The sequence below is a fragment of the Canis lupus genome, chromosome 32, assembly GCF_048164855.1.
Source record: "Canis lupus baileyi chromosome 32, mCanLup2.hap1, whole genome shotgun sequence".
Classification (NCBI taxonomy): Eukaryota; Metazoa; Chordata; class Mammalia; order Carnivora; family Canidae; genus Canis; species Canis lupus.
Genome location: NC_132869.1, coordinates 25662760 through 25676850, shown reverse-complemented (window position 1 = coordinate 25676850; position 14091 = coordinate 25662760). Strand labels below are relative to the sequence as shown.

The 14091-nt window shown below is 34.3% G+C and overlaps 1 protein-coding gene across 10 annotated transcripts in view; it reads right to left on the bottom strand.

Annotated features, from left to right (window-relative positions):
- Positions 1–14091, bottom strand: part of TCF12 (transcription factor 12) — a 373993-nt gene that overhangs the window by 206828 nt on the left and 153074 nt on the right. The window contains exon 5 of one of the 10 annotated variants that reach the window (XM_072808770.1): positions 10039–10100. The exons of the other annotated variants lie outside the window; for them this stretch is intronic. Coding sequence (XP_072664871.1) covers positions 10039–10086 — 48 coding nt within the window. The 5' untranslated portion in view covers positions 10087–10100. The remainder of the gene's footprint in view (positions 1–10038; positions 10101–14091) is intronic. 10 annotated transcript variants of the gene reach the window in all.

The following is a 14091-nucleotide window of genomic DNA, read 5'->3' as shown; positions in this document are numbered from 1 at the left end:
TTAAACTCAAAATATATATTACCCCTCCCATTTTCATGGCCCTTTTGTAACAAAATATCCATCACTCATTTCTGCATGTTTGCCACCCTGTCTTTTACGTATCAGTATGTGAAGCTATCTCCTCCATCAAGTTGCCTAACCAGGAAGGCCTCTGAGCAACTTTAACATACTGCTGAGGAATGACCCCTGGGGGAGTACTTATTTACCCGTTTGAGGAACACATTCTAGATTTCCATATGGGCAAATCAACTTTTTAAAAATCACTAAAAGCCGGATTCTTGTGGCTATTCATGTGTCCAGATATCTTAGTTCACCCATATCATACATATACTTAAATAACCAAATTAAGTGAATTCATAAAAAAAAAAGAAAAAATTAACTAATAAAAATAGTTCCACCCCTCTTCTACTCATGCACCTTAGAGTAAAGCATGGGAGATAGAATCTATTGTTCTGTCCATTAGTATGGGTTTTTGAGTGCTTCTCAGGTGAAACACCTCACTTCATGGCTATTGTATTGTGTTCTTCATACAATATGATATTAAAAACACAAATCAGCAACTCTGTCTAATAAACACACAAATAGCTATCTTACCCATTATCAGAGGAAAATCCCACTCTGATGTGTACGTATGTATCCTATTTATCCAATAAATAAATAAAAATGGCAAGGCAAGTTTAAGTGACATTATTAGAATATTTCTGGCCAATACACATAATTAAAAGTAAAAATAAGAAGACAGTTACTTCCTTAAAAGTAAAGTTTTATTGTATTTCAGACTTGTAGTCCAAATTGATACAGTTTGGATTATATAAGATTAGTTAACTATATTTGCATACAATATAAAATTTTCAGATACTAAGAAAAGTATCCAGGAGACCAGGACCCCTCTGATAATCAATAGTAGTTCACAGTATTACCAGTCTTTTTAAAAATATACTCCCTAAGAGAGACTGGGAGATGTGTCACTTAAATATTAAAACTAATAGTGGCACAAACTGAATTATCATCTACTTGATCAAATGTGACCATTTTGTTTAGAGCAACAACTGAAATAGATTTCCTCTTTTATCCTGCTCTCTGCTTTGTGTTCTTATGTTTTCAGTGTATACTATCAATCTCTAACCTACATCCATTCAAATGTGTTTACTGATACTTCTGTGATAGGATCTTTTTTCTTTCCTGTTCTTGACTTCCTTTTCATTCTCTTCTTCCCTATAACCTATCCCTTTTACCTGTCTTTCGTATCATTTTAATCTAGTTACTGTGCATATGGAAGTGTGATAATGCATATGCATACATAAGTATTACTGCCAATAATTTATCAGGCACTGTGTAGATGCTTGCACACAACAATGAATAAATGTCTTCAAGGAGCTCATCATTTAGAAAAAAAGAAATAGTACCTACAAATATTTTAATAAACTGAGTCACTTTTGCATGAGGTCTGATCTGAGCCTGAGGTGTGTAACATTACAACTTCCAAAGGTCTGATCAGTATTCCTAGACTCTCTATTAGTCCAGTGGGCAAGATGGCATGACCAATGAAACTTTAATTGATGTCCAAGCCAGTGTGCCAATTTCCAAGTTAAGCTTCCTGAGTTGAGTAAGAATAGTTTAGAAGATGGTAATATATCAGCACAACTTCAAATGTGAACCTCAAAGCAGAACGAGCACTCTCAGGCAAGCAGAAGAAACAGCATTAAGATTTGATAAAAATGCTCTGAAGCATAATGAAACATGCTGATAACTAGAAAACAAAAATGTCAACAAGCATACCTCTGGTAGCATAATAATCATCACAGTAAACTTTTATTGAGTGCCTTCTATGTGCCACTATAAATAGATACTGCATTTTCCCCATCTCAAAGATGAGGAAATTTTGTCATAAAGAATTTAACTTTCTTAAAGTCAGAGAACAGTAGAGAACTGATTTAAACTTGGGAACTATGACAACAAATGACTTAATGTTAATTATTTTTTTTCTTTTTCATTTCCAACACCAAGAAATCTGACAATAGAGTACAAACTTAAATAGAGAATAATTTCCACTAGGCAAGCCATCTTCAAGGTCTCAGAATCCCTTTGGTCTCAGGACCTGTTATATAAAGATATTTTGTCTTAAAAAAAATTGAGAACCCCAAAGAGTTTTTGTTTATATAGAACATATCCAGTGATATTTATCACACTAGAAAGTAAATCTGAGAAATTAAAAGCACAAGAACTTGGAGCAAAAACATTAGCGTATATCATGCAGCATTTGCAAACTCCACAGTATACTCAGGAAAGAACAAGACTGAAATGGCAAAGAATGTTTTAGTACTATGAAAATAGTTTTAACCTAACAAACTATCTAAAAGGGTCTCAGAGACACAGAAAGATCCCTGGAACATACTAAGTAAATTGCTGTAATAGACTATTTACTGTATTTTAAAATAAATTATGAACCTTGATTACCACTACTGTCAGAATTTGGAAACCCTAGTTGAAGACTATTTATTTAAAACAGAGGCCTCATTTCAAAAGATTCAGGGAAGTCAAGGGGGGCATGCCTAACACCACACAGCTATTTGGTGGTAGTTATTTAATCTTACTATATTAAAGAATAGATCTTTGTCTTCTGATTATAAAATATCAGTAGACAAATATTTGGAGACAGTTAGCAGTAAGGAAAGTAACTACACAACAATGAACAGGGTATCAAAATTCCAAAGATTTCTGGAATAAGTCAGTACTGTCAGTCCTGTGCAGAAAAAGCAGATAGTGCTGGCTTCGTTTCTCCATTCACTTGTATAGGCTGCTCCTAAGCTTCCATTTTTGAAGCAAATTCACAGTTCTAAATTAGATCAGCCTAGCTAAAAACTCCATTTCCATTTGCACTTCCAGACAGGATAGAGTTCCAGATTAACTCTCACACTTGAAATAATCAAAAGACTAAACATCAGTTTTGAGGCACCAGATGTGGGCAATGCAGCATACTGCTGATCCCTGAGAGAGGGGAAACAAAGTGAATCCTAGGATTGCTGAGAGGGGCTAGGGAAGAGGGAGATATACCTCACTTAAAAGTCTAACTAAAGAAAAAAAAAATAATAAAATAAATATTTCAGACACAAAGAAGATGAAAAACTTTATCAGCACCAGACCTACACAATGAGAGTGTTAAAACAAGTTCTTCAATCACAAGAAAAATAATACCAGCTAGAAATATGGACCTACACAAAGGACTAAAACATGTTTCTTAACCATAATGAAATTAAATATCAATAATAAAAATATCACTAGAGAATCTCCAAATATTTCGAAATCAAATATACTTCTAAGTAACCCATGGGTCAAGGAAGAACTCAACAGGAAAATTCTAAAATTCATTCTATTTTGAACTGGGTGAAATGAAAACTCAACATAGCAAAAACTGTAGGATGCAGGTAACACCACAGCCAGAGGATAATTTTTAGTACTAAAATGCCATTTAGAAAAGATAAAAGGTCTCAAATCGATGACCTCAATCATACCTTAAGAAACTAGAAAAAAGGGTTGCCTGGGTGGCTTAGTCAGTTAAGTGTGCTTTTGGATCAGGTTATGATCCCTGGGTCCTGGGATGAAGTCTCACATTGGCCTCCTGCTTGGTGGGGAATCTGCTTCTTCCTCTCTCTTTCCCTATCCTCCCTGCTTATGCTCTTTCTCTCAAATAAAAATCTTTAAAAAAAAATAAAGAAAGAACCTAGAAAACAAAAAGCAAATTAAATTCAAAATAAGAGTAATGGAAGTCAAACATATTGAAAACAGAAAAACAAAACCAACGAAACCAAAAACTAGTTCTTTGAGAATATCAGTAAAATGGTAAGCCTCTAGCCATACTGGGGGGGGGGGGGGAGGGAAATAATTCACTAATATCAGGAATGAGGTAGAGACTCTAACTACAATTCTATAAATATTGTGCCAGGTAGACTCTAAGATGGCTCTCAATGTTCTCTGGTATTCATACCCCCTATATAAACCATTCCCCCAGAGTGTGAGCTGGCCTAGTAATTTTTTTTTTTTAAGATTTTATTTATTTATTCATGAGAGACATAGAGAGAAAGGCTGAGACACAGGCAGAGAGAGAAGTAGGCTCCATGCAGGGAGCCCGATGTGGGACTCGATCCCAGAACTCCAGGATCATGCCCTGCGCCAAAGGCAGATGCTCAACCACTGAGCCACCCAGGCGTCCCTAGTAATTTGCTTCTAATCAATATGGCAAAGGTAGTATGATCATTTCTATGATCAGGCTCTTAATATTTTGTCTTCTATCTTGCTAGTAGACCTCCTCCCTTGTGGGCTTTGATGAAATAAGCTGCCATGATGGAAAGGCTTAGCTAGCAAGATACCGAAGAAAGCAATTTCCAGCCAACTGCCACACTGTGGCCTTCAGTTCAAATAAAAGAACTGAATCTTGACAAACACATATGAGTTTGGAAGCAGATCGTTCCCAAACAGGTCTTTAGATGGGGCCCCGGTTCTGACCAATATCTTGCTTAGAGCACCGTAAGAGACCCTGAAGCAGAGGACCAAGCTAAGCTGTGCTTAAATCCTCATGAATAGAAACTGACAGACAATAAATGTGTATTACTTTAAGACACTAAATTTGTGATACTTTGTTAGGATATCAAAAGATGATTAATACAAATATTTAAAAGATAACAAAGAAATATTATGCCAGCCAATAAATTCAATTTAAATGAAATAGACAAATAGGCATTTCTTAAAGTACATAAACTAATAAAGTTCACTCAAGAAAAAAATAGGTAGTGATCACTGGGTGGCTCAGCAGTTTAGCACCACCTTTGGCCCAGGGCCTGATCCTGGAGACCCGGAATCGAGTCCCACATCAGGCTCCGTACATGGAGCCTGCTTCTCCCTCTTCCTTTGTCTCTGCCTATCCCTCTCTCTGTGTCTCATGAATAAATAAATAAAATCTTTAAAAAAAATAGGTAACTTGAATAGTCCTTTATTTATAAAATTGAAATTATAATTAAAAATCATGCCCAGAAGGGTCTCCAGGCCCATATATCTTAACTGATAAATTCTACCAAACATTTAAGGAGGAATAACACCAATTCTACACAAATTCCTTAAAAAGATAAGAGAAATACCTCTCAACTCATTCTTTTAAGCCCAGATTAGCATATCAAATTCTGAGACCGTATAAGAAAAAAAAAACCCTACAAATCAGTATTACTCAAATATAAAAATTCTTAACATTTTAGCAAATTGAACTCAATAATATATAAAAGGAACAGTATATAATAACCAGTGCTATTTATCTCAGGAATATAAAATTGGTTTAAGATTTAAAATAATAATTGGTATAATTCTTAGAGCAACACAGTAAAAAAAAATCATATGACCATTTCAATAGATGTGGAGAAAACATTTCAGAAAATTGAAAATCTGTATTTGATAAATACTTTCAACAAATCAGGAACAGAAGGGAATGTCCTCAATCTAATAAATCACATCCATGAAACTTAGAACTAATATCATGCTTAAGGGTGAAACATTGTTTCCTAAACATCAAGGACAAGGCAAAGCTATCCACTCTAATTACATCTATTTAACACTGTATGAAGATATAACTAATTCAAAAAGAAGAAAAAAAAATCCAGATTGGAAAAGAAACAGTTACTTTCATTTTTCATGGATGATGTACTGTCGAAATAGAAAATCTTCCAGCATGTACAAAAAAGCTACCACAGCTAGTGAGTTTAGCAAGGTGCAGGAAACAAGATCCATTAACAAAAATGTACTATAGTCTTATATAAGACATGAATACCCATAAATTGAAATAAAAAACTTGTAACAGTATCAAAAATTATAAAAGAGATAAACTAAGTAAAAGATGTGTAATATGTGTTCAATGAAAACTACAAAACATTACTAAAAGAAATTAAAGAAGAATTAAATAGATACACCATATTCGTGGATCAGAAGACATCACATTGTTATCAATTCCCCTTAAAATGATAAATTCAACACAATCCCAAACAAAATCTCAGAATTCTAGAAACAAGGGACACCTCGGTAGCTCAGTCGGTTAAGTGTCTAAATTTGGCTCAGGTCATGATCTGGGGTCCTGGGATGAACCCTTCATCAGGCTCTGCACTCAGTGAGGAGTTCTGCTTGTCCCTTTCCTTCTTCCTCTGCCCATCCCCTCACTCATGTTCTTTCTCTTTCAAATAAACAAAATTAAAAAAAAAAACTGTAGAAACTGATATGCTGGTTTAAAATTTTTCAATTTATATGCAAAGTGCCTAGAATTTACAAAACAATTTTGAAATAAATGACGAGGCTGGATACACTACCTGATATGAAGACTATTTATTTTAAAGACTTATTCACTAGAGAGAGGCAGAGAGCAAAAAGCACAAGCAGGATTCCCCTCCACTCTGAGCACAGAGCCTGACGCAGGATTTGATCCCACCACTCAGAGATCATGACCTGAGCCAAAACTATGAGTTGGCTGCCCAACCGACTGAGCTAACTAGGTGCCCCTGAAGATTTATTTTAAAGGTACAGTGATCAAGATGCTATGGTACTGGCGTAAAGACTTTGATAAATCAGTAGAACAAAACAAGTTCAGAAATTGACCTTCAGATAATGGTCAATTGATTTTCAACAGAGATAACAAGAGAACTCAATGGGGAAGGTAATCTTTCCAACAAATGGTGGTAACAAAACTACACAGCTTTATCTGTAAAGAAAATCTATCAATTTCAACCCTTACTTCACATCTTATACAAAAAAGAACTCACAATGGATAACACATCTAAATTAATGATTAAATGTATGTCATTTAATGTACTACTTCTTAAGACTATTACTAGCAGTCAAACTCAATTCATAAGTAACAGAAGGATTCATGGTGTGAAAAAAACTGTGAGAAATATATTCTATTCCTTTTTAAAATAACTACAACTTAGAATACTTTATTAAAAATTGAGAAATCTAATAAAGAAGTCTAATTTTGTTTAACTCAATAATACATAAATACGTTGGACTATGGAGCTCTGTATTTACACATTAATTATTAGTATCCTATAATACATAAATACATTGGACTATGGAGCTCTGTATTTACATATTAATTATTAGTATCCTATTAAGGACAGTTTGAGAAACTATGGTCTTGGCGAAAATTTTTGTTTTACATGTTATGAACTAATGTCCAGAGTAAGTAATTTATTTGATCAAGTTCACTTGTTAAATGAGAGAAGTCCCAGGCTTAGGTCTTTTGTTCTTTGTATTATAATACAGATTATCATTTTCAATTGATGTGCCCTAAAGATTTCTTAACCATGTAATGATTATTTCTGTTCTTCTACTTTCCCTTGGTCATCATTTTCATAACTTTTATCGCTATATAGTATAATAATCTGTTTTTCCCATGAGAATGAGCACTCCTTTTGCCCAGATAGCATGGAGTGATCATTTTATTTTGCTTAACTAGTCCATAGACCAGAAACTTATGGAATCTCAAATCTCAATAAATGCCGCATGAATGAAAGAACTGAGAGAAAAAAGGATTCCATGTGAACAGCCCATAGAGTACAAGCCCAAGAGAAGACTACAAAATTCTAAACTGGGAAGAAAAATAACTGAGTAAAAACTGATCTAAGAGAGTAAGGTAAGGTTAGTGGAAAATCAAGAATAATATTTAAAGAGCAAGAACTCCAAAAACTCAATGAGATATGATGGTATCACCAATACAGAGAGGATATTGGCTTACAGGACAGTTGATACTTTCTTGTCAATCACTAAATGACTTTTTTTTTTTAAGATTTTATTTATTTATTCACGAAAGACACACACACACACAGAGATGACAGAGATAGAGATAGAGATAGAGATAGATAGGCAGAGACACAGGCAGAGGGAGAAGCAGGCTCCATGCAGAGAGCCCAATGCGGGACTCGATCCCAGGTTTCCAGGATCACGCCCCGGACTGAAGGTGGCGCTAAACTGCTGAGCCACCAGGACTGCCCACTAAATGACTTCTTAAACTAAACATCAAGAAGAGGGTCTGCTCCATGCAAAAAGTAGCACATTATAATATAAAACCACATTAATTATTTTATTTGGTAGCACAAAGGGATTAAGTATCAGTTCAATACACTGAAAGAAAACACTCCATGCTTGTTATTTTCAAAATAAAATTGTTAGAAATATATGAGAACAAGTACATCACAAAAGGGACTAAAATTAATTGCCCATGCTAAGCCTTTTTGACATACATAAACTCATTTAAGATCTCATAACTACCCTGTGGAGTAGATATCCTTTCAAACAAATTTAAGGAACTTAGGAGTCTACATTCAGTCATAAGAATGCAGATTAGTAAACAAATAAAAATAAAAAAAGAGAATGCAGATTAGTAAGAATCTACATTCATAAATATCTGGGTTGCCAAGTTTTCCCCAATAATCTTTAAATCCCAAGATCTGTAATGCAATAAAGTTTTCCAACAGCTTCAATTTTGTGAACAATTTACTTTTCCTGACCTACATACAGAACCCTCTTGTTGGTCATTTAAAAATTGCAACAGGTCCCTCATCTTGTTCAGGACATACCCCAGGAATTCAAAACACCTGCTTTTTCTAAGGGGCATCTGAGACTTGTAAACTTCCTATGTGGTTTTGTATCAAAATGGATCTGTGATTTTTTTTTATGAGACTGGATATAAGAAGAGGAATACTTATAGACTACTTAATACATTCCAGATATTATGCTTTCTAGAATTTCCTATATTTTTCACACACTTGTTACGAGATAAATCTCTTTGCAGATGAGAAATATGAGGCTCAGAAATTAGGTATCTTATCTTTTCCAATGTCAAAATAGTGGTGCAACCATGAAGTAAATAAACTTACTGATTCTATGGCGTTTACTTTTAAGTACAAAATGTAAATAATAGTTTTATAAGAAATAATGACAGTACCATCATCTTACAACTTCTAGAGTATCTTCTCTTTCAAGTCCTGGACAAGGAGGAATAACAACTGTTTTGGGGTCTTTTACACTTTGGCAAGTGTGACATGGTAGAAAGGAAGAGTAATTTAGAGTCATACCCTGGCTATTAGTCTTGGATGTTCAATATCTGTTTAGTTATCCACTTTCTCTGAACCTCAATTTCCTCACTTCTAAAATGGACAGGATTTTAAAAATGGCTTCTTGAGAAGCTGGTGTGAAGCTTAAAATAGGGAACATGCGAAAGGCTTTATACAATATTTTAACAAATGCTAGTTATGATTAATTGCTATTAACAAAAATAGACTAAGTGGACCTAGAAAGGTATTCAGCTGAATCTATCCTCCATTCTGTTCTTATAAGAAATATGTAAATCTAAAGAAAATAATAAAACTGTTGTCAGAAATAAGAACTAAACAAATTACAAAAAGGGACTGAAGAGATATTCAAAGATTAGTAAGTTTTGACTTTCATTTGCTAAAGACTAAACAATGAGAAGATTTAGAAAAGAAAATTATGAAGATCAGTCCTGATAAGGATGCTATATGACAAGCATGCAAAGTTAAGTGAAACCAGTTTGTGAGGTGACAAACTAACATAAAGGCTGATTCCAAAAACTATTTGACAGCATCTGAATGGACTCTGTCCCTGGAAGAATGGCTAAACTGAAAAAAAAAAAAAAAAAAAATAGGTCTGTCTAGCTTAAGATGGAAAAGTAGACAACCTGATTAGGTGTGTGATTTCTTTCATCTTAAATAAGTGCTAGTAAGAGATTTAAAGGAGCTTACATCATCCTAACCCAACTTTTTCCTTATCCAAGAACTAAGATCACAAGTTACAGGCAGATGCTGTTTTGAATGCAAAGAAGAGTAACAAACAACATTTTCCCTCATGGGTTTATTTAAACCTAACTTTAAAATACACTCTTTGCTCACCCAATAGTTTTTCTTCACATTCAGAACATTCAGAAGGAGCAGTTACATAACAAAACAGAGATTAATGGGAACATAGATGCAGTATATAGAAAACACTTACTTTAATTCTCTGTCCCTCCTGTCTTGCTTTGCTATTTAACTGCTTCATCTCGTGTTTTGTACCTGAGATCAAGAGGCATAAAATACTATTTCAAAATTTGTGTGTCCTTTCTAATTATTGCATTTGAACTCGTAGCAGCTATTAAAACCTACACCATTTTCCCCTTCGAAAATAAAAACAATAGCAAATAATAAACAATCTAGAGAAAATATCTACTCTAGACAAGAGGAAGTAACACTAAACTTTATTACCCATCAATGGTATCAATGGAGGACAATGAGTAAAAATTTATCTTTTGATTCACACAACTAGATTCTCCCTTTTATAAGGGAAACTATCAAAATCAATCTGGTAGTTGGATAACACAACCACAGCTACCTTATCAAAGCCTGAATAAAACACATGGAGTTTAATTCAGGAGTCGCCATTCTGTTGGGGGGAGGAAATCTATACAATTTTATATCTTCCTCAGTTGCCAAATGTGCCATTTTTTTTCCTTTGAGATATCTCTCCTCTTTCCATTATTTTGTATTCTTGATCCTATCATCCTAATCTATGTCTTATTTCATCTCAAGGAGGCCTATGTAGTAACATTTTACCAGATCACACTATTTCTTGTCATTCCCTCACTTTGGATCCATCCCTCATACTACAATATACTGATGTTTATTTACAAAACCCTTCGTGTCATTCCCTGCATAAATATTTATTTTTAAGTAGCTCCCTACTCATCAAAAGATAGACTACATTTCCTGAACAGAAAGGTTACCTGCCTAATCACACACATTATTTACCTATATAGCAAGATCATTTACTCTTTACTGAATTTTGTGATTTTGAGGTCTCTGAACTTGGTCCCATCATTCCACATTCCAGAAAGCTATCCCTTTCAATCTTACTCATACAAATATTGTCTGTCCTACAACAGTCTACTCAAACACTTCCTCTTCACTCTTTCCTGATCACTGAAAGTAATTTCTCCATCTCCTGTAATGCCATGATAATCAGTGAAATTAATTTAATAATTAACTATTTGCTGCTTAATAATTATAGCTTCTTTATTACTGCCTTAAGAGTTAAAGTTTTATAATTTATTTAACTCTTTAGGTAAATAAGACTTGTATTTCTAATCACACTTCCTGAACTCTAAAATATGCTTTGTTCACTTTTAATGATGCAGAAACTGAGTGCACCTAACACATCTCAGCTTTTTAAAACTGGAGAACCAGAGTAAAGCACAAGTTCCTTTGAAGCAGAGAGACAATGTTATCCTTATTTACAAAGGTAGCTCTCATTACACTGTGCTATACTGGGAGAAGAAAACTACAGGTTCTCTCTACCCCTAGATATTCCCAAGGCCTCTCTACCGTCAAATGTAAATGACCTACATATCGGGCTCTCTCCAAGCTCCAGCAGTATAACCCTTCCTGGGGTCGAAATGAATAGATAGCACCTGAGGGGAACTGAGGCTCTATTACCTCATCTCCAACTTGTTATCCATCAAACTAGAGTGGCTGTTTGCCAAGCTCATCCACATGAATGAAAAGACACTGAATATCTGCTAAGAAGGGAGAGAATAATAAGCAAAATTAAAGATTACTTTAGTTACATCAGACAGAAATGGTCTAGGAACAGCTAGAGAGGTAACATTAAACTCGTCCAGATAATGTTAGGGACTCATTTTAGTTTCCATGGAATTTGAAAGCTGTATGTCTCTTCTAGTTGAATTTTTATTTATTTTTGTTTCCCTTACCCAAAGGAAGTATCCAATCTATGGTGTTGTGTATGTATGAGTCTTAGGAGGCTAGAGCAACTCTGAATCTTTGTACTCTTATATTCATTTTCTACCTGATGTGGTCTATCAGGCTGCCGTCCATGTGTACTCCTGACAAATGGTTTGAGAAATGACCACTGCTGGTGCCTTTTTTTTTTTTTTTGTAATAAAATGAACCCTCATTTTGCTACCTCACTCTAACAGGTAGCAAAAAGTCAGAGTACGCATTAAAATCAAAGAACTCAGAACATACACTTACTATTTATTTCTTAATTAGAAGTCTTTGAAGTTACTTTGTGCTGAGTCACATGTAGCCTCTAAACCTAGTATTTTAAAGCCAACTCATCACCACATAACTGGTTTTCCCCTTCTCCACTAATAGGCCTAAGTCCGGAAATTTACTAAGGTAGTTATTATTAGTACCCACCTCCTTTCTATCAATGAAAAAAAGAAAAAGAAAAAAAAATTGAGGCAAAGAGAAATAATTTACCGAGTCATAGAGCTAGGAAGTAGAAGTGCCAGAAATAGAACTCATACAACTTGATTTCAATGTTCAAGCTCTTAAATTCTATGCGTGTCTACCTCACATCACACTATACTATGCTGGCTAGGTAACTTTAATTTTTTTTTTAATTATACCATGTTCCATGTCCTCTTTTGAAATATCAATTGCAGATCCTCTTTTCTCTTCAGTTTTCTCCTCTCTTCCCCCATTCCTTTAGTATATGGCAGAAAATTTAAGACATTTCTTCTCTGACTTGGGAAATACAAAGGTAGGGGGGCTAAAAAGTAACTGCAAAATTTTGAATATTTGAATTCTAGGCCAGAGTCTATCACTAACTAGACAGACTGTCTAGCCAAACCTTTTGTGTGTTTTTTATCAACAGCACCTATCTCAACCTAGCCAAATTTCAAACTCTCTTAGTTTCCTCACCCATACAATAAAAGGACTGGATATAGATAGCTAACACACTTTCCAGTTTTGAAATTCTATGATACTGCAAAATCAGGAGGAAAGGAAGAGCAACATGGACATGACTGTTTCACTGTGCAAACCATATTTATACAGAGAAGGAACAACCATGATAAAAATTTAACAATTAGAAAAAATAAGCAATCAAACTCCGTGCAATTGAATGTTGCTTTTTTCCCCTAAAATAACTACAATAGATTGTATATAACCTGAAAAATGCTCATAATTAAAACATCAACTGCTGGTCACTGCTGGTGCCTATAATTTTTATTAGTGGTTACGTACCACTGATCTCTCTTACTTTTTAAACTGAGAAATGAAAAATTCTGTATCTTAGGGAAAGAGTGTCAACAAGAAGACTGTTCCCTTTTCCTGTAAGCCCTATCATAACTCTAGGATGCAAACCCCAATGATACTTCAGTACTCTGAGCTTGGTCAGGCTGGGTTGCAAAGCTGAGAGGGCAAGAAACCCAAGATGATGTGGCCCCTTGGAATTTCCATGAACTAAAATGATCACACAACATTTCAGAAATGGAATTTGTACAGCAGGAAATACGACCATGAAAATGAACAACGAAACATTAGATATTTGGAGGTAATAATAATAATGATGGTAATAATAGTAATAGCAGCTTTCATTTATTGCTTCAATAAATGAAATACTTCACAGCTATTATTAGAACTCATCTTTACTCAAACCCTACAAAGTATATGCAAAATTATCATAATTTTAGAGATGAGAAATCAAGGCACAAAGAGGTTGAGTCACTTGTCCAATGTCACAAACTACAATTCTCCAGAGTCAGTGATCTTAAAGTCATTTTATTAAATGCTTCACTAAGTAATATCATCAATCAGGACAATAACTTGTAAGCAGGGGAAAAAGGAAGCCTATTACCATTAATACCACCACCATCTACTTCGAGCTTTGAGAGCTTCATCATAAATCAACTTTGATTCTTTTCCATTTCCAAACACAATTAATCTAGTAAATCTAACAATTCTTCCCCAATTTGATTATATTCAGTAAACATATATGTACAGAGCATCTATTACATAAAAAGCATTGTACTAGACAGAGTAAAACTTTTACAACTAAGTTTGTCAGGACTTCGGCTTTCCCAAGAAAGAAATAGATAAATGAAGGGGAAAAGAAGTATTTTATTTATGTCTCTTAAAAATCTAAAGGAAGTATATTATGTAGGACAAAATCAGCAAATAATGCTTATTCATTACACTTAGGATGTAGCACAACTACAAATATATTCATTCATTTAAATTTGGTTAATCATTACACATAGATCTA